The sequence below is a fragment of the Gracilinanus agilis genome, chromosome 1 (genome assembly GCF_016433145.1).
Source record: "Gracilinanus agilis isolate LMUSP501 chromosome 1, AgileGrace, whole genome shotgun sequence".
NCBI classification, from domain to species: Eukaryota; Metazoa; Chordata; class Mammalia; order Didelphimorphia; family Didelphidae; genus Gracilinanus; species Gracilinanus agilis.
Window position 1 is genome coordinate 667,227,476 of NC_058130.1, and position 22,267 is coordinate 667,249,742.

Here is a 22,267-nt window from a genome sequence, read left to right on the forward strand (position 1 = left end):
TTAATAGAGTATATGGGTAGATATTTTACATAATAGTTAAGAATTAGGAATGGGAATAAAATCCAAGCATTCCAGTTGAGAGACTAGTATTTTATACTATCATCACAGTCTTTGTTTTTAAAAACCATCATATGTTGTATTTTAAAATAAAAGTGGGATCCATTTCAAATTTTACAATCAGAACATGTTTTGATGGAAATCTGAAGAGCTAGTCAAAATACAGCTATTAAAAAACTATGAAAACCAGAAACAGTATGATTCATATTCTACCTTCTGCATCTTTCAAAGGAGAGTTGCCTTTGTGAAGAGCTTCAGAATATTTTTATATTGGCAAGTAAGTCTACACTATTCAAAATCACTGGTGTAATCTTGAAGGAATCAGGATGTCTAAGATTTGAAAGTCTTAGTGCCCAGTGTCCACTATGGAGATAGGGGAGAAAGGGCAAAGGGAGAAGGAAAAATGGGAAGGTCAGCCTGAGTAGTAGAGAATGTGTGGAAGGGAGTCATTTGGAATAAGGCTGTAAAGGTTGTAATAAACGGATAACGTGGCTGATACTAGGGGAGCTGGTGGTACAAGTGAGTCACCTGGGGCCTGGGAGCCTGTAACTACAGTCGGTGGAGATTTGGGGTTGTCAGTGATGTGTAATCTGAGCTGTGATGCCCAGTCAATCTCCCTGCTAGCTATAGGCTCCTTTAAGGTGGAGGGTGAGGGGTCCCTCCCTGCTGGTGTAACTGCCACCCTATTGGGTGAAAGCAGAACTCAACAGGAAGTGGAGTTCACACACTTCCTGGATACAATGGAGGCCAGCCCAGTACTTCCTTTAAAGTCAACTGATTGATATTCTCCCCTCTTCTCAGCCCCTTAACCCAAGATGATGTTATAATGACTACAGGAACTCTCGGTTGTATGCTAAGGATTTTATTTTAACATGAAGGGGAAACTGAGGTAAGAGGGTTTAGGGACTTGAGAAGCTGTTGCTAGGGGTGATTGGCAAGTCTTGGCTATGGACCTAGAAGGTAAGGTCAGGCTGAGGGAACCAGCCCTCAGCCAGAGATAATCTGACACAGCCCTGATGTTAATGATCCACCAGCTAAACAGGTATAGTTGTAAGTAGGTTTAGGGGTGTCCCTGTTGCTAAGCTACTCTAAGCTAAATCCTGCCCACTTTCCACAACCCAAACCTCCCTTCAACCTCCCGGGGTCCCCAAGGGGAAGTCAGGGGTAGCTGGGTGTCTGGGTGAGGTCAAGGAAATCAGAACCCCCAGGTTGGTTTTGCAGGGGTTTTTATAGTTTCAGCTCAACTGTCAGCTCCTGGGATTGGCACCTGGCAGGCCAGAGTTCCATTCTCCTAACTGACAGGATTGCTTAGAGTAATACTGCAAATGCTAGAAACCTTGCATAAACCTGCATTACAAGATAGAATTGGGCCGATTTTGGGAAAGTCTTCAAAGGCCATATAGAGGAGCTTATATGTTTTTATGATCCTAGAAGTTATGTCCCATTGGAGCTTATTGAGGAGAGAAGGTAGATGTGGTCACATCTGTACTTTAGGAAAAATTACTTTAACAACTGAGTTAAGAATGGATTGGTAGCCACTTCCCAGCTGTGTGACCCTGGGCAAGTCACTTGACCCCCATTGCCCACCCTTACCAATCTTCCACCTATGAGAAAATACACCAAAGTACAAGGGTTTAAAAAAAAAAAAAAAAAAAGAATGGATTGGTGAGGGGACAGACTTGAGGAAGGGAAAGCAAATAGTTTGGGCCAGAGGAGATTAGGCTGCAAACTAACATGGTGCCTGGAGTGGAGAAAGGGTGATGTTAGAGAGATTGTAGAGATAAAAATGACAGAATTAGGCAACTCTATGTGTGAAGCTAATTAGACAGGAGCCGAATATGACATTGAGATCACAAATCAAAGTGATGAGATGGAAGATAGTGTCCTTGATAGAATAGGAAAGTTTTTGTAAGCCGAAAATATTACATATGTGTGAGTTATTATTTAAAAAAACAAACAAAACGAGAGCCTAAAGAAGGCATGAGTGAAGAGAATGCATGTGTTAAGAAGTGGTGCCTTTGGATTTAAATGCAGTTCCCTTTCTTACTGTAAATAATTAAAATTTTAAAAATACCTTGTTCTGCCCATTATATTATAGATTCTGCCCCCTCCTCCAAAGTTTATTACCCTTATGTGTTTTAGACAGTATTTTAATCAAAAACCTTTTCTCTAAAATTCTTCAGTGCATTGGGAGGGTACATTGCGGTGCGATTCCATAATATACATTTTAGATCTTTTATCCCTTAGTAGATGGTCTTTATGAGTTTCTATAGTCAAAAAAAAAGTCATCTGATAATATAAACTATGGTGATGAATAACTCTAACTTTCTTTTACTTGACCTTTACTAGAACTTCTAGAGTTGGAAAGGACCCATCATATCTTCAACTAGAACTTATATTCACCTCCAATTTAATGGAATAATACCTTAGCAGGTGTTCTACAAAATAAATACTTAATAAATAATGATATCTATCCTCTCTTGACCAAATTATATGACAACTGTGTGCAAGGGGAAGTAGCAATGGATGGAGCATTCGATTTAGAGTCAGGAAGAGCTGAGTTCATATATGGCCACAGACACTTCCTAGCTGTGGGACCCTGGGCAAATCACTTAATGCTTATTTGCTCCAGTTCCTCATATATAAAATGGGGACACACTCCAGTATCTTTGCCAAGAAACTCCATGAACAAAAATCCATGGGATCATCTAGGAACAACTGAGCAACTACAAAGAAAAATGAATGATTTCCTTATTAGAGTAGGGTTTTTTTTGTTGTCGTTGTTTGCTACTATATCATTTAGAAAATCTTCCAGTGGAAATTTAGTACAATTTGATCCTCTTGAAAGACTTTCTTTGAACTGTATTATGATAAATCATGAATCAGAAGGGAAATTTGAGAAAGGATTTGCTAATAGTTATTAAAAAAAGACGACGTTATCATTTGTGAGTGGAAATGAGAGAAATAAAGTACATGAACTTAAGGGTCCTTTAGGTTCCTCAATTAAGTTCTGTCTATTCTCTTCCTAATATTACCATCTAATGGTTCAGAACAGATTGGTAATAATCTAGTTAACAAAACTCATATTATTACCTTGGTTAACTTAACCAATAAAGGTCAAAAGAATGACTCTGAGATTGAAGTTGTGTAAACGTGATACTACTTGAAGGTTAAAAATGTTTTGTCTTCACAAAGTTGGAGTAGTAACGCAAGTCTGAATAGGAATTAAGGCATTTTTGTGATTTTTTTTCCTCTATTAATATATTTCCCCACTTCATCCCTCTTAATCTCTTCCTTTTTGTACCCAGTGCAGTGAATTGTATATAGTTTACCCTTCACTTTCCCATGGAATTTTTTTGTGAGGCAATATAAAAAGATGATAGGATGAAGGGAAGGAGGATAAAGAACCTGTTATAGTTCAGGCACTATGCTAAGTGCTTTATCATTATCGTCTCATCAGATTTTCACAACAGCTCTGAGAGGTAGATGCTATTGTGATCTCTGTTTCAGGGAAACTGAAACAGACAGGTTAAGTGACTTGCACAGGGTCACACACACACACATAGTATCTGTCTAAGCCTGGATTCAAACTCAGTTTTTCCTGACTCCTGGCATAATGTTCTGTCCATTGCACCTTCTAGCTGTCTCAGAAAGGGAGAAGACAACACACAAAAGGTATCTAGAAAAGGTGAAGGTACCAGTTTGAGAACACAGTTTTGAAATCCCAAGGAAGTCAGGAACATGGCCAGGAGAAGAATTAAGAGAGGGCAGCCTTAACCCCTCCACAAAATGGATGCTTCATCCAGGAGGAAGTCATCAGTAAGAAAAGGTGGATATCCTTGCAGATAGATATTTGAGGATTTTAAATCAGTCAACAGAAACCTGAGACTGGCATTCACCTCATATTTATTGGCTATATCACCATGGGTAAATCACATAAGTTTTCTGAACCTTTATCTCATTTATTGATTCTTTGAGAATCAAATGAGAGCATTCTGGATTTTGAATACTTCAAACATATAAATATCAGATACTACTATAATCTGTTACTAAGTCTTTTGTTGGTTGTAATCTACCTTGTATACTTTTAATATTGAGAGAGGATTAGATTATGTTTAGAAAACAAAAGAAACCCAAAAGGCCAGTATAGTGAAAACTTGTGGAAAGTTGAAAACTTTTAAAACAAAAAAAAATAGGTACTGAGAAATATAAGAAAATTTCATTTGTTTGGAACCTATTAAGTAGACATTTGTGTTCAAGTCATTACTAGGCTGAAATTTACTTTTATCCATTGAAAAAGGATTTCACAAGTGATTAATAATGTTAATAATAAACTCATATTTTTAACACTTGAAAACTTATAAAGCTGTTCTTGTGGAACAACTTTAGGTTTTAAAGAAAATATTCCCCATGGCATGTTTTGGTTGTTTTAAGTCTCACAAAAGATAAGAAGCTTGCCCAGTGTAAGACAGTGAGCACATATACAGGCCAAGTTTCCAATCTGGGACTTCTACTCAGATTAATCCTGGGCAGTTTGAGCCCAGGTATATTACAAAATCATCTTTCTAAACTTCATCTCCTTTGTCAAATGAAGATACTACTTGTAATTCCTACTTGATAGCGTTGTTGTGAGGAGCAAATGAGATAATGTCTGTAAACTGCTTCATAGAACCTTTAAGTCCACAGAGAGGTCAGCTTTTATTTTCCTCATTAAAGTGGATGTACTATTTATGGCTGTAAATCCCATGTTAAATGTCCATTTTTGTTTTTATAATGTATATAACATTAGTATGAGAGAGAGAGAGAGAGAGAGAGAGAGAGAGAGAGAGAGAGAGAGAGTGTGAGTGTGTTTGTGTGTGTAGATAGGCTGGTCTGCATCTAGATGGCACAGTGGATAGAGTGCTGTGCCTGGAGTCAGGAAGATCTGGGTTAAAATTTGGCCTCAGACACTAGTTGTATAACAGTGGGCAAGTCACTTAATCCTATCTGCCTCAGTTTCCTCATCTGTAAAATGAGCTGGAGAAATGATACACCACTTCAGTTATCTTAGTCACGACACCCCCCCAAAAAAGGAATCATGAAATCAGAAATGACTATGCCACATATCTGTAATTTGTAATTATAGATGCATGATCAAAAAGTTTTTTCCTGCTGAAGATGTGCAAACCAAACCAAAATGGAGACCACTGTCCTAAACTGACCGAATTAGACTACACTATTCTTAACTGTCCAGTGTTTTCCCATCAGGTTTTGTTACTTTGGAATGTCTTTCTCCAACCCAGGCCTACCTGTTGAAATCCTCTCTGTTCTTTAAAATTCTGCTTCCATGTCACCTTTTCCATAAAGTTTTTCTTTATTTGTCTCTATCCTTCCCGTGTCGCATCTCCTACAATACACACTTTGTAAATGTTTATTGATGAGAATTAAATTAACTACTTTTATTCTCTCTTTATTGAAGAGTAAAAAATGTGAATAAAAGAAAAAAAAAGAAAAACAGAATATAGTCTTACCTTTTCCTTATATCTTCTGGGTGGTTCTCAGTTACAGAAGTAAAAGTAAAATCTCTTTCAATATTTAATATTCTTTCTTATTTTTATTTATCTATTACTTCATATATTTTAAGTATCAAATGATTCTTTTTGTTTGTTTTAGTGAAAATACTTTTCTACTGACACCAGAACTTACACCTGGGAAAGTACAAGTCTTACCTTTTGAAAAAGCCTCTGTGTGTCACTATCATGGGATTGAGTAAGTTATTTAAAAATAATTTTGAATATCTATATCACAAACTTTTTTTTGTCTTTTGTTTCTACAATATTATGGACTTGGTCTATTTTAGTTGAGTGACTTTAGTTCAGACATAGAGAACCAAAGAATAAAAATCTTCTGAAACTGAATAGTGAACTCAGAGTTGAGTGAATGTTACAAGTTGTACCTAGTCTATTAACTTTGGAATTGGATTTAACATACTTCATTTCATTTATCTTATAAAATCTGAAATGTATCTTAATCATTAATTTAAATATTAGTCAAAAGATACTTTGAAAATCACTTTTTTCCTGAGATGATATACTTCTAGTTTTAAGACATAAGCCTGTCCTATCTTAAGTCATAACAATATTGAGAAAATAATTATGTATTCATTTAGGAATAGTTACCTGAATCTAGATTCTTCTGTTAACATGCAAAATAAGGATTGTTCTTAAGTAGTATTGATCAGACAATCTGAATAAAATTCAGTAGAGTTTACTTGCTTGAGGTTTGGAGGTTCACTGTGTTCCATTTCTGATAAATTCTCAATTTGGAAAGGAAATGGAAATGAGAAAAATGAAGTTAGTTATATATGTAAATGCATGCTATTAAAATTCTCTGGTTTATTTAATTTTTTCTATAACTTGTGTAATATGTAGAAATTAGATATTATATAGATATTTATTTAAGGTGTAGTCGCCAGGAATCAATCAGATCTAGATCGATTCCATAATTAAAACAGACCCAAGTCAGGATTGGTTTTATGATAGTTTATTTACAATTAGGAAGGTTGAAGGTAAGTAGAGAGAGAGAGAGAGAGAGAGAGAGAGAGAAAAGCTCTGGTCCAGACCAGCGAGGTCTGGACCGAGTAAGAATTTAAAGATTAAATTAGGCTACTAGCCACAAGGGCTTAGCAATTAGAGAGGCAAGAAATCTACCTGAGGTAGAGAGTCTGGAAAACGCCAAGGTAGGCCTAAGGAAGTCAGCCTAACTTGCCCACGTGACAATTCAGAGGGGAAGCTTCCTGAGGTCTCAGTCAGGATCCTTCAGCACCAAGTTCAAAGTGTGAACTGCCTCAACAGGAAGTTATCATCATACTTGAAGAGATAGCATCTTTCATCACTTCCTGGGGGTCCACCTCTAATTCAGGTGGACAAATGGCACCCTCAATACTGGTTTTGGACTGCCCAAAGGGCAGTCCCTTGTTCTTGATTTATTACTTATTGTCATGTGTGGGTAGCTCATCTCCCCTCCCCACTAAGGGAGGTGGAGATGACTTTATCTCTGGTGGCTAGAGTTTTAACTGTGAATGGACTTGAGCTAATTCCATTTACACACTTGATAGTTTATAATTCAAGACTATTTAATGTTTTAATTTTAGTTTTTATGTAAGGAATAACAAAAATGCATTCTTTTTTTGTTGTTGTGGTCTCTAACTTATGTCTTTGTCAGGAATTTGTATAGAGCTGCTATAGCAATATAGTAAGCTAGAGTAAAGCCAGTATGGTATCACCAGTAATTTTTTTACTTTAGGATTTCAAGCATTCATGAGATCACTGGTGTTGAATAAAGCTTCTATCAAAAAAAAAGTTACAGGGGCAGCTGGGTAGCTCAGTGGATTGAGAGCCAGGCCTAGAGACGGGAAGTCCTAGGTTCAAATCTGGCCTCAGACACTTCCCAGCTGTGTGACCCTGGGCAAGTCACTTGACCCCCATTGCCTACCCTTACCAATCTTCCACCTATAAGTCAATACACAGAATTGACTCTAAGATGGAAGGTAAGGGTTTAAAAAAAAAAAAAAAGTTACACAGCTAGGTGGCCAATTGGAAACTGGCTTGGAAACAGATGATCCTGGGTTCAATTTTGACCATAGATACTTCTTAGCTGTGTGACCCTGGGCAAATCACTTAATCCCAATTGCCTAACCTTTATTTCTCTCTTCTGCCTTGGAACCAATACTTAGTGTCAATTGTAAGACTTCTGTAAGGATTTTATTTAAAAAAATAAACCTTATAGCCCTGCTATGCTTAGTATGTTGTTTCTTAAATAGCCTTGACCAAAAATTTCATCATTTTAGATAATCAAACTTTTCCCATTTGATAGTTTTGCAACCCAAGTTATTCTTGACTTTTCATACTCCCTCACTGGTCCCACCCCCAGTCATTTGTCGGTTCCATTTATTCTATCTTCTTATATGTCTCATTCATCTCCCTCCCATGGCTATGACATTAGATTAAATTCTAACCATCATGGCTTACCTAGATTATTGCAGTAACCTCCTAAATTAGTCTCCCTGCTTCCAGGCTATGTCTTTTCCAACATATTTTCCAAACAGCTACAAAAATATGTTCCTAAGGCCTAGTTCTAATCACGGCACTCTTAGATTCTTTATTGCTCCTAAATAAAATGTAAACTCCTCAATTTGACATGGAGTCCTGTTTAGCCTGTCTCTTGGCTAGCTTTCTAGACTTATTTTACATTACTCCCCTTCAGGTATATACTCTAGCCAAATTGACTAGCTTTAGTTCCCCAAACCTAACACTCTTTTGTGCCTTGCACAGACTATCCCAAATGCCTGGAATGAGTCTTCATTCTTTGTCCCATCTCAGAATATCTTACCTTCTTTCAAAGCTCAGGTTATATCTACTTCTGACATAGTACCATTTAACCATTTCTTAGGATTTATATTTCTTCACCTCTCCAGCTTTTGGCACTGGTAACTACCACTTTGTAGATATCCTCCCCAGTTTTTATGACATTACTTGCTCCTGAATTTTTTCTTACCTGTCTGACCTTAGTCTCCTTTGCTTTATCATTGTCTCTATGTCATTCTCATGTGTGAGTGTACATCTAGGGCTGTTTGGTCTTATATAAGTTGAAATGTTTGAGTTTTGTTTCATATTCATTCCTCTATTTTTTCTTTTTAATGAGAAACTTAATCATTCACATATAGGATTATAATGGTTATTTTTTCTATTACCTCTTAATATGGATGTAAACTGAAGATTGTTTAGCTTGTTGTTTATATACTTGATTTTAAAAAATATTTTGATAACTGTATTTCAGTATAATTTGTTGCCTTTTTAATCCTATGTATTTTTAATTTATCCCTTCAAAGCATTATTCTGAGAGGTCTACAAGTTTTACCAAATTAACACAGAAATGCTTAAGATTTCCTGATGTAGGTAGATAGGTGAGTGAATGTGAGAGAGAGAGAGAGATAGGGGGAGAGAGAGAGAGACAGAGAGAGACAGAGAGAGAGAGAGAAAGAAGAAGAAGAAGAGGAGGAGGAAGAGGAGGAGGAGGAGAAATAATGATGAAACAGGAAGGACTAGAAGGAATCAATTCAAATAAGAGAGTATTGACTTAAAAGTGGAGGGTAAATTTTATATACACGTATATATTTTTAGGTTTATTTTCATTGTTATTCTTTCTTTTTCTCTTAATCCTTTTATCTCTGTTGCTCTCTTGTATCTGTTTGACTATTCTCTTTTCTAGCTCAGATAAGAGAATGGTACTTAATCATCCTGCCTCATATGGGGGTAGGGAGATAAAGGAGGGGTCTTTATGCAATGATATTAATTTGCAGTTCCACTTACCAAGAAATGTTGATCCTTCCACTCCCTTTCTTATACCTTACTTCTTATATGAGTCTCTCAAATCTATTCCTAGGAAAGCCAATTATCTGTGGAGGCAGAAGGTTATACTGAGAAGTATTCTATAATTTTAATCTAGATGTTCTGATTCTGTTCTTTGTATTTTTCTTCATCATTTGTCCCTTTGGATATACTCATTTCTAGCCTTTCAATCTTTTTTCTAACATATATATTCTCTGATCTCTACTTTTTCTTCTCCTGGTGGGTTTTAGAAGTGATAATACATATGCCCCAGTTGAAGCTAATCTGAAATGTCTAAATTCCTGCAGTAAGAGTTCATTGAAATACCATTTTCTTACCATCTCCCTGAGAGGTTAGTTTTACAATGCTACCAGATTTTTCTTCCAATGCTGGGCATTGCCAGTTCCCAGGCCTCTCCTTATTCTGCCTCTGTGAGGTCTATTCCAAGCTCTAATAACCAAATTCTAAGCTCTAATAACCAAAAGTAGAGGAAGGAAGTGAAAATCTCTTGTTTTTGCCTTCCAAGATAATTTCTCTATATTATTCTAACACCTCCAATTTCTAATATTATATTAATAAGGGGATATAATCCCTCCCTCCAAATCCCCCTGTGGTCTTGATTGAGTCCCCACAGAATTTGAAAGATTTTATTTTCTCCTTTTTATTTTGAGATTTGTGCTTTGATGCTGTAGTTCTGAAACTTGGCTATAATTTCTTGGTAATTTAAAGTATTTTTTTTCCTGTTGATATATGGTAGATTCTCTAAATCTGAATGTAGCTATCTGCTTCCAGTGTTTCTGGGAAGTTCTTTTGTATTATTTTGTGGAGAATGGTCTTTAGCTGTTTCCTTACATGATATTTTTCTCAAAGATCTATAGACCTCAGATTATCTCCTTTCACCCTATCTTCACATTCAGCATTTTTGTTTTTACAGCTCTCATGTATTCTTCTAATTTTGTTGATTATTATTTTGTTCTATTATTTTTCTTTCTGCCACTACATTTTTGCATTCCAATTCCTTTGTTTTCCTTATCAGAGAATCTGTTGGCATGTGCTCATTTCTTCCTTCTGCATTTTAATTTCTGACCTTTCAATGATATCTCCATTTATTTTAAAAATCAGCTTTCTGAACCATTCCCAAGATTCTTTGACTTATTCTTTTATCATTTCCAGAGGCCTTGTAGAATTTACTGTATTATCTTCACCTTTCCCAGGAGGTTTTTTATGTATTTTTCTGTTATGAAGTACTTGTCCTCTGATTATTGAGCCTTTTCTGAACTGAATAGGGTAAGGATGGGCATTTCTGGTACTGTTGTAGGGGGACTCAAAGGAGCCATCCGGGGTGGGGTGTGTGTGTATTTTCTATATTTACCAGTTCTGCATCCTTCTCCTGTGTCTTTAGTAAACTGGTCCCTCATGGCCAGGCAGAAAATGTATTGGGAGGGGAGAGTGAGGAGGGTATGGAGAGCACAGAAGTTCTCCCATTATGTTATTAAGAGGAGTTTTTCAAAAAGCCTTTGCAGTTAGAACCTCTTCTCCATCTTTCTCTTTCCCTCTACTGGCCTTGTGTTTCCACATATATATACTGTAGTAGTAATGGTTGTAATCAGGAGTGGGTTTCATATCTCCTCTGCTCTGATTTCTTGTTTTCTGGGCTCAATATTATTCTTTTTAAAAAAATGATCCTTACCTTCTGTCTTAGAATTGATAAAGAATATCCATTTTAAGATAGTAGAGCAGAAAGAGCTAGGTTGCAGGGGTTAAGTGACTTGCCCAGGGTCACACAGCTAGGAAGTATCTAAGGCCAGTTTGGAACCCAGTACCTCCCAATTCCAGGCCTGATTCTGTATTCATTGTGTTGCCTCACTGTCCCAGCTCCATATTGTTTGTTAGCCATTCTTTTTCCTTCTTCCCAGTACCTGGAGCTGGTCTGATTAAAGGTCATAAATTCACTCTGATTGACCCAAGATAGTGTCTTGGGCCCAGAAAGTGAAGGCTGGATGGAGTATGAGAACTTCTTGTGGGAACAGACCCTTAAATATAGTGCTCCTTTCAGTTGATAATTTCCAATTTTATCCTATAAATATTTTGCTTGTATATAGTTATTTTAATGTTGTCTCTCCTGTTAGATTGAGTTCTTTGAGAGTAAGACTATTTTTTGCCTTTGCTTGTTTGTTCCCCAGCACTTAAGCCAGTGCCTTGTACATAGTTGGTGTTTAATAACTATTTCTTGACTAGCTGATTAGAAAAATGAACTGTCAAATTGATCTTTAGTCTTTTTTTTTTTTAAAGAATTGATAGAGATAAATGGGGGAAACCTGTGGAAGGCCTTTGGATTTTGACTCTTTTTTTCGGTTATATTATTTCTGAAGGTTAAAGAAGCTATCTGTTATCTTCCCCAGATTTCCTGATGAATAAAATTTGTTTACATTATCTTATTGTTTATGATTTTAAAGATTTTTAATCATATCCCATCTTCCCCTTTATAATCTAAAGTTTTAATTTTTATATAGGAAGTCTAACCTTGATCATTTTACCTTCCTTTTGTATCTTTTCTACCTTTGTATCTGCCTTGAAACATAATAGCCAGATAATACAGAGATGCATGAGCCTGATTTTTTTTAATGGGAGATGGTACATTTATCCTTTTGTTTCTAGTGTTTTGCCTGATACTATTTCAAATTTTGTTAGTCATTTCAATTTTTATGGCCCATTGGGACAGTGATTTTTGAAAACAAGTCAAATTTTTTATCAAGTCCCTTGATTGGCTAGCAATTGATAGAATTCGATCACTTGGCTTTTATTAAATGCCTACTAGACCAGTACTGCTAAGTGCTGGAAATACATAAATAGCATAATGCCCTTGATCACAGAAGCATAATTTAGGCTTTTCTCCTCTAAATAAATTATCTTTCATTTGCCTACATATGATTTGTCTGCTCCCTTTGCTAATTTAACAGTTTCATACAGTCTTCTTTCAGTTTATCACTAGACTGCTGGTCAGTTTTTGTACCTCAAGTCCTTTCACTTTCCACCCTGTTCTCTACTTAGTTGTCAAATTGATTTTCCTAAAACCAAAGGTCTTTCCTGTCCCCATCCCTATTCAATAAATTCCAAGGACTCCGTGTTACCTCCAGGATAAAATATAAAATCCACTGTTGGACTTTTTTTCCACCCTTTCCTTTTGCTTTATAACAATTCTGAGATAGAAGAGTGGCAAGGGCAAGGCAATCAGTGTTAAGTGACTTGTCCAGGGTCACACAACTAGGAAATGGCTGAGGGAAGATTTGAACCCAGGTCCTCTCAACTCCAGGCCTGGCTCTCCATCCCCTGTGCTATCTACCTGTCCACACTTTTTGACTTTTAAAGCCTTTTAGTACCTGGTCACTTCCTGCCTCTCCAATACTTCTTACTCTTCTCTCTGTGGTCAGTGATCCAATGACATTGGCCTCCTCACTGACCCTTGCACATCATATTTCCTCTGACACTGAACTCTCCCTCGTCTTTCTCTTGTAGCTTCCCTGACTTCTTTCAAGTCTCAGCTAACGTCGCACTTTTCCCCTTCAGCCTTCAACCTCAACCTTCCCTCTGAGACTTAGCCTGCATATGTCTGACCTGTATTATGTGGATGTTTCATGCTGTCTCCCCATCACACAGGCTGTGAGCTCCTGAAGACCAGGAACTTTTTTTTTCTTGACTTTCCTTTGTATCCCTAGTGCTTAGCACAGTACTCATGACATAACAGGAGCTTAGCTTGGTTTGATGTTTTACTACCAGGGTATTTTCATGCTACCTGTACTCTTAGAAAATTTACAGAGTACACTTTCACTGTTCAGTAACAATTTACTCCAAATATTAACATTATCCTAACTCCATCTTGAGACTTGCCTTACTTATTCTTTGGAAAAGGGATAAGAAACCTTCCTCTGTACCTATTCATGCAAGCTTTCATTTTAATAGCATTTTTCCTCCTTAGATATTGTCTGGATGACCGAAAAGCCTTAGAAAGAGATGGGGGATTTTCTGAACTTCAGGCTCGCCTCATTCGTTATGAAACTCAGACTACATGCACAAAAGAGTGTTTCCCTGTACCCTGTGTCTTGAGCCCTCTTCCATCCCCTGCAGTTTTGTCAGAGCCTGGAAGTGTCCCAGATGGAGAAGCTTTACAGAGCGAACTAAGAACTGATGTATCCAGACTGAAGCGGAGATCAAAAGACACAGATTGCTTTTATCCAACAAAAAGGTAATGTACTATATGTAGGGATAAAAAAGCATTGGCAGAAAGTTTCCCTCTAGTGCAAATGCAACTTTTTTATCTTTTCATGCTTTATTTTTAAATGATGCTTTCTAGCTAGATGCTAATTTCTTTAATCCCTTTGTTGTAGCAGTATTTTTTTAATTGCTAACAATAGGTGGGCCACGATTTCAGGTTAAAATAGAGGAAATATGTCAGAAAGAAATGATACAATTTTTTGTTTTATATAAATGAGAAACTTCATAACTTGCTAAATTAGGAAGTAAAAATATCAGATTTCTACATGCATAATTTGCATAATTATATAATTTTAATTTCTAAAAATGATAAAATCAAAAATTGTTGAATTACTATACAATGTTAAATTTTATGCCTTTTACTTTTTAAACCTTTATAGCCCACAAAAATCCATTTTTTGAAGGATTAAAAATAATAGAATGAAATCAATTCTATATAGTCATGTAATTTAGTTCTCATACTATTAAATTTCAAACTAGCCATCCTGTGGCAAATAGATAAAATATTTTTATACACAATCTTAATGAAGTCCTTGTGCACTTTGGAAATTAAGTAGATTTAGTTGTATAAATAAATGGTAACCTTTAAATGGCTAATTTGTTCAAATTTAAGCGATGACTTTTGTGTCAGACTTTGTGGAAAATAAAAAATGGCTTTCTGTCTGATTTTGCTAGAAAAATTGAATCCCATATTAACTATGAGAAGAAAATACCCTAATCATTGCAGCAAAAAAAAAAATTGCAGATAACTTGCAGCATAATATCATCTTCAGTTGTTAAAGTTGGAAAGATACTTAAGGGCTCTTGCAAAAGGAAACATTCAGCCAACCACAACTTTTAAAAATATTAGATTAAGGAGCAATAAGAATTACAAAGCTATACTTACTCATACGAATGCTGTAGTAATGTTATTGAGCAACAATAGTTTGTAAGGTATATAGGTTCCTTGAATACTAATAACTATACAAAACAGTTCCTTTCATAAAGTTACCTCAATAGAAATATTTTTAAGCACATCACTTTCTAATAGTGATTATCTGGACCAGAGTGAAATAGAAAATAAATGGAAGTTAAATGGAAATAGATTGTGCTTCAGTATACAGAAGAAAATTCTAATAATTAGCTCTATCTGAAAATTGAATGAACTGCCTTCTGAATGTAATGAGTTTTTCCCCATCAATGGTATTGTTTAAGCAAAGCTTAGGTTACCACTTCCCAAGAATGTCATAGAAGAAATTGTGTTTCTGGGTAAGAGTAAGAACAAGATGGTTTCTAAACTTTGGTATTTTATAGTCTGTGGCATAGTAAGACTTTATTTTATAACTGAATAAACTCATAGTGCCAGGATCTAATAAAGCTCAACTCATGCAGGCACAAGAGAAATCTTTGCTATTTCTTATCCTAGTAGAAGAAATATTGACTTAGAATCTATTTTTTTAAACTATTCTTTATTTTCAAAACACCAATTGACCAGCTTGCACTATTTTGATTACTTATTGGTGGAATTAGAAAGGAATTATTTCTCTCAATGAGAAAATATATTTATAATATATTTTATATTTATATTTAAATATAATATATTTATATAATATAATAAATATAATATTTAAAATATAATTTATAATAATAAAATAAAATAAAATTATATTTAAAATATAATAGAAAATAGATGTCATAGAAAATTCATATTACTTAATTTATGTTTTTGATTTTTTTTCTCAGTAGATTAACAAAATCTGAAAGCTCTGATTCTCTTCTTTCTCAAGCAAGTGGTAATAGTGGACTTCATCATACAGCGACCACGACAAGGTCACACCCTCATCGGTCTTTATCTGTAACTTGCCCATCTGTTCTGACTCCTAGCTCTGAAGTTCGAAAAGTAACTTCAAAGTCAGGGGTAGGTCAGAGAAATGTGCAAGAATCAGACCCAAGAAGGCAAGCTAAGGAATCAAGATCACAGAAACATACTAGGGTAAAAATTTCTTTTCATTTAGTCATAATAATAATTGAAATAGCTATATTCTATTCTTAAGATAATGCTAAAGAAAAAAAAGGAGAATTTTATGGAAGTTATATGGCAGTTCAAGACAGATTTCAGTTCTGAATTCATAGCTGTCATATCCTGCACATATAATCACATGAAACATTTTTGCTTATCTATTTCATGAACAATTTTCTTCAGTGATCTTTGGAACTGAATATATATAGAGAGATATGAGAGTGTGTGTCTAAATACAGACCTATGGCCATAGCTGTACTACATCTTGATAAATATGACTTTAAGATATGACTGTTTTTATGTAAAAATATAGATACAGCCATAAGTATAGGTGTGGCATAAATACACACATATATTGTATAATGTACAAAATAATAATATAAAGGGTAACAAGGTGTCACAGTGGATGGAGTACTGGGCCTGAAGTCAGGAAGACTTAGCTTTATATGGTAAAATCTGGCCTTAAACACTGGTTATGTGACTGTGGGCTAGTCATTTAACCCTGTATGTCTCAGTTTCCTCATCTTCATCTGTATTTAAAACGACCTTGAGAAGGAAAAGGCAAACCACTCCTCTGTCTTTGCCAAATAAACCCCAAATGGGGCCACGGAGTCTGAAATGACTGAACAACGATAATATAAAATATCAATCTGGGAAAAGTTTTGCTTGTACAATTTTCAGAAATTTAGTCATGTATTGTATTTTCTTCAAGATGCTGAAAGAAGTAGTTACAAAAACCCTAAAGAAACATGGCATTTCTGAGGACCATGACTGCTTTTCAGCCTGCAGCCAGCGTCTCTTTGAGATATCCAAGTTTTATCTAAAGGTAAGATGTCTTTTGCTTTATGGTCAAAGTTGTAGTTTTTGCTGTCAGGTTCATATGAGGCTTCAATAATATTTAGAAAATATTTTCAAAATTAAAAAATGTAGCCGATTTTTAAAACTTTGCCTGTGGGAGACAGGAGTAACAAGAATTAAATCAACATGGTCTCTCTTTTTTTCTATCATTTTTCCATTGGCAGTCTTTTCTATTCAGTTAGTTAATAGAATATTTTGAATGCTGTTTTGTATAAGTACTTTGCTAAGACAATTCTTGCTCTCAAAGAGCTCATGTAATTATCTACCTTTCTCAAAGCTATGTATACAGTCAGACTAAGTCTTTCTCCTGAGCTCAAGGTGTATACATACATTCTACTGGAGATAGTGTGTTTTTCAAATTAGTAGATGACGAAATATCTTAGCCAATATATTGAGTATCAGAATCTGAATCCAAAATGAAATGACTGAATGAATGACTAAATCAAAATAAAGGCATTTATTAAGTGTTTACTCTGTGTCAGGAAGTGTGCTAAGTTCTAGGGATACAAATAGAAAAGCAAAGACAAGCCTTACTCTTAAAAACTTTATGTTCTAACGGAGGAAACAAACATTTGGAGGAGTAATAAGCAATAAAAATTTGGGGGGAATGGTGAGTTGGGACAGTAGGGAACTGGGTCAGTATACCTATCCAGGAACACTGCAAAATCGATTTGGTTATAATTTGACTTGATTCTTGCAAGATGAGACATTAGAGACAGATGCAGAATTTTATTCTTAGAATTAAAAATCAGCTGTATGAATTGGAAGAGAAATGACTTAATAGTAGTTTGTAAGAAAAGGGATCCTAGGGAATTTTACTTGACTACAAACCTCTGCAAAACATTACCCTAAGAAAACCCAGCAATTATGAGAGTCTGATGGCCTCACAGTGTTTTATGGCTGCCAGAAAAACTAAATTAGTATCATAATAGCAGGAAGAATGCATGACTAAGTTTATTGAGATCTGTATTTAAATTCCAAGCTCATGATACTTGATAAAATGGGTCAGTAAAAATAACTTCTCACTTTAAATGTCTGCCCCTAAGTTGTGCTAACATTTAAGAAACTGATTAATGTGGTCTTTACAAGGGTAACAATCCAGTTTGTAAGCCGATGAGACTAGATGCTGTTTTTCTTATTTTCTGATACTCCCCTCATCAGTCACCATGCAAAGAAAATATAATTATCTGAATAACCTCATGCAAGCATTATTTGACACTCTCATTACATTTAGGATTTGAAAACTTCAAGAGGTCTGTTTGAAGAAATGAAGAAAACAGCAAATAGCAATGCTAAACAGGTACTTCACCTATTCAGAGCTACTGGCCTTTATTTTAGAACATCTGATTGTCTTGATGGTTTCAGGAAAGTTTAGGGTTCCAAGAAAACAGAATGCATAGCAGAGCACTCAGCAGAGAGAGAGTAAAGCCAGGCAGCTTCATTGTGGAGAAATTTGTAAAGAAGGGACAGCCAAGGTTGGTAGAAATTGGTCACATCCAGTTGGGTGGGTGGAAGGGGGCACAGAAGTCTGTCCAGGCCAATGAGTTTTTGATAGGATTCTTATTGGAACCAGGCATGGGGCTAGGAGTAAGGTGCATGGTAACGATTCATGGATCATCATTCACAAGGCTGGTGAATGCCTGAGGAATTGAGGACTGAGTATTATTCAGACTCTTTCCTTTCCCCACTGCTCCCCAACTTGTCTCAAAGATTTGTCCCTTTAAGAAAATTATTTTATTGACTTTCTTTAATTACTGAATATTTAGGGATGTTAATTGCATACTGTAAAAGTTATATACAGGGGGCAGCTGGCTGGCTCAGTGGATTGAGAGTCAGGCCCAAACATGGGAGGCCCTGGGTTCAAATCTGGCCTCAGACACTACCTAGCTGTGTGTCCCTGGGCAAGTCACTTAACCCCCATTGCCTAGCTTTTACTGCTCTTTTGCCTTAGAACCAGTATAGAGTATTGATTCTAGGATGAAAGACAAAGGCTTTTAAAAAATAAATAAAAGTTATATATATGTATATGCTATTTTCTTGTATTTTAAATGTTGGGAGTAAATATTTTATATGCATGTATAGTTATTTTAAGAACAATCTACCCCTTAGGAAAGGTACTCATCTACTGTAACCCTTACTTTATGAGTGACTCAGTGGAGTTGAGCTTTCTCATGACTGTGTTCGATTTATCCGGGAATATCTTGAAGTCTTTATACTAGTCTAATGTCATGCATACACACTAGAGATTCAAGCAGTACTTTCTGAATCAATTTTGATAATGTCTCATTTGATTTTATTAGATCTGTTCTTTTTTGAAGACTGTGACTTACATCCTAAATAGGTCATTTGCTCAAAGCCAGTAATGTAGTAAAGAAGTTGCCACAGTCAATAAAGTTATTTCCTGAAAGATGTATAAATTCCAGGTTAAAGAATACAAGTTTTACTTGCAGAACATTGTGATATTCTCCATCTGACTTCACTTCTTTTGAAATGAATTTTTAGATTGAAGGTGGGGGAGCGTGAAAAAAGGACTTTCTTCCTTTTCCAATGGACAAGTACTGTGCTCTGCAGTAAAGTTCTATAACAAGGGTCCTTCAGATAGAATAGAAAGTATTACTGCATTTCAAGGACTAAATCAGATTTAGCATTCTTTATTGTAAAATGTCCAATATGTCCCTTTGAAATGTGGATAGTAAAGTAGGATGTAATTTTTTCAACATGATTTTCTTGAAGATTAGATTTTCTAAATCTTTCTGTTTCATATTGGCGCATTACCAGAATAATCTAATTTTTCTTTTTCCATAGGTGATTGAATGGGTCTTAGAGAAGACAAGCAAGAAATAACAGAGATTGATTCTGTTTGAGTAGATTATTAAAATTATAGGAGGTTGTTTGACATTCTTCTGTCTTACTTAAGTTCTAAGTTTCAAATGTGACTCAGAAATTTATTCAGTTTAAAAAGATTATTTTATTGACTTCCTTTAATCATATAGATTTTGGGATGTTAGCTGTATACTTTTAAAATTACATATTTATAAATTTTTTCTGTATTTTAAGTAACAAGTAAATATTTTATATGTTTGTATACTTATTAATTAGTTATTTTAAGAATACAATAAAACCATTTTATTTTCCATTTTGGGGGCAGAATCTTTATATTAATTGACCAAGTTAAATTATAGACCATTGAATGCAGTTTTGTTATTTGACCTAACTCCATCATAGTCCCAAAATACAAATGTCTTAACATAAAACTGTATGGTATTCCCAGAGTTCTTTTGGACATTTTATCCCAGAAGGTTTTGCCTCACAATGAGTTTATGAAAATCTGTGAGTTTAGAAGATGGAGGAAGGGAGAAAAGCTGTGAGAGAGAAAAAAAAAAAGCAACAGCTGAAATAAACTTGTTTCCCAATCTTTGTGACTTGCCTAGCGGTAGGGCCATCATTCTTTTTCCCTGCCCCCCACTGTGAAAAAGGTATCTTACCCACCTCACATCTTTCTCTTCACCATATCTTGTTTCCTGAAATTCTATCTTTGAGGAATTCTTTTGATTTGATTAGCAGCTTCCTTTTTAAAATGCCAGTGTTTCTAGGCAAAGGCTTAGGACTCAGGTCAGCTGCTCTAAGAAAATGGAAGTTTTTGAGTGGGGAGGCAGGAATATGCACAAAGACTGGCTGAGAGAAGAGATAAGAAGAGGGAGAAGAAGATATTTTTTTAAAAGTACCCATTTCAAAATTTTGAAACCATAAAATAGGTGAAGAAATTATTTTTCTCCTCTTCTGTGCTATATAACTTTCTTCTCAGTATTTAATACTGCCAATCCTGTCATTTTTATTGTCAACAAAATTATGGATTAGATAGCTTAAAGGACACTTGCTTTTCCACCAAGAGATCAGGGTTCCAGTTTAGACTTAACCACCTTGTTGAATTCTAGCCCTGTGGACATTGGACTAATCCATCAATTAAATATTTGTTAAAGTGCCTACTTTGTGCCAGGCTTTGAGACGACAAAGACAAATGTGAAATGATCCCTGCCCTCAAGGAGCTTACATACTTTCTCATTTAATTTGTTAGAAACTCTGGAGATAGGGTGCAGTGTTACAGGTATTATTGTAGTTCTTTAAAGATAAGAACACTGAGAATCATGACTACCAACTTCTCTTCCAGCTCTAAATTGAAGATCTTTTGGTCTCTTCTTATTTTGACATTCTAATTCTAGTCACAGCCCCTTCTTGAATCAGGCTGTAAGTAATGCTGATGTAATTCTGACAAAAACATTCCTTTTATTAGTTTCTGAACTATCTGGAATCAAGCAGATATGTATTGAGCCTCTCCTATATGCTTGGTATTGTGTCAGACCCTTTGGAGGTTACAATAAACAAGTCAATTAACAAGCTCTTCTTATAAGGTTTGGTAACTTCCTTAACGACCTTTAATCTGTCTTAGTTGTAAACGTGAGTCTAATATGCACCAAATTTGTGCACAATGACAAACTATATAATTAAGTTCAATATTATATAGAATAGTTTAGAGGACAGAGAGACCAGCTAGAGGAGTCAGGGAACGGATTTCGAAGCAAGTAAGACTTGAAAACTATTGGGAAGACTTCATAGGATCAATCATAAAATTACTGCTGGAAGGGACCATAGAGGCTTAGGAACAAAACTCCTTCATTTTACAGATTAGGAAATTGAACCCAAGAGATTAAGTGACTTAGGGTTATTATTTTTCGGTCACGTCCAACTCTTTGTGACCTCATTTGGCTTTTTTTTTTTTTGGCAAAGATAACTAGAATGGTATGCCATTTCCTTCTCTACATCATTTTACAGATGAGGAAACTGAGGCAAACAGGGGTAAGTGGCTTGCCCAGGGTCACACAGCTAGTAAGTATCTCAGGTTTTTCTGATTCCAAGCCTATTATTCTAGTTCTGTGTCATTAATTTGACTTTAACAGATAAAATGAAGAAAAGCATTCCAGATGAGGAAAATACTGTGAACAAAGTCATAGGACTGTCTCATCTGAGTAGTAGGAGGAAAGCACACAAAAATTAGGAAGAAATTAGTTTGGAATTAATTCATCGCAGTATGTCAGTGACTGACTTTAATATCCTCCTTTCTTCCCCAGTCAAGTATTATTTGTGTTTTTTAAACAAGATAATTGATCAGCAGTATTGGGAAGGATATTTTAGAACTGGAAGGAACTTTAGCATCTATTCCAAATGTTCATGTTACTGATGAGGAAAATGGAGCTCAATGGGATGCCTTGTCTAAAGTCACTTGGAAGTTTGTCCTTGGGTTTAACTCCTTTAATCTTTTTCTCTTCTACATAGCTTCTTGCTTCTCTTTTATTTTTGAACCTAGAGAGCTCTAAAGACCTTAGACTTTGTAGGCACTAAACAGTCCTTAATGTAGCCTCAATAGGATTTAAAAAAAATTGGGAAACAATAAATAAAAATACAACAAACCAGAGATAATGTTATTAGTTTGTGGCTTTCTAAGTCATTACATGGGTTTCTTATCTATGAGTTAATGACTCCTATTTAAGTTTGGGGTTTTCTTGGCAGAGTTACTGGAGTGGTTTGCCATTTTCTTCTCACCACCATCCTGGATTATGATTTGGATACTGTTAACACTAAATAACCCTTTTATCCCCCTACCTCTTGCTTTGACAGATCTCTAGTTATTAACCAGTTATGGTTACTGATTTTGGTT

At 35.5% G+C, this 22,267-nt stretch overlaps 1 protein-coding gene across 1 annotated transcript in view; it reads left to right on the plus strand.

Moving 5' to 3' along the window:
- Nucleotides 1-19,433, plus strand: part of LOC123231947 (MDM2 binding protein) — an 80,317-nt gene extending 60,884 nt beyond the window's left edge. The window contains exons 18-23 of the mRNA XM_044658275.1: nt 5,710-5,805; nt 13,402-13,668; nt 15,423-15,669; nt 16,409-16,522; nt 17,789-17,854; nt 19,360-19,433. Coding sequence (XP_044514210.1) covers nt 5,710-5,805; nt 13,402-13,668; nt 15,423-15,669; nt 16,409-16,522; nt 17,789-17,854; nt 19,360-19,398 — 829 coding nt within the window. The 3' untranslated portion in view covers nt 19,399-19,433. The remainder of the gene's footprint in view (nt 1-5,709; nt 5,806-13,401; nt 13,669-15,422; nt 15,670-16,408; nt 16,523-17,788; nt 17,855-19,359) is intronic.
- The last annotated feature ends 2,834 nt before the right edge of the window (nt 19,434-22,267 follow it).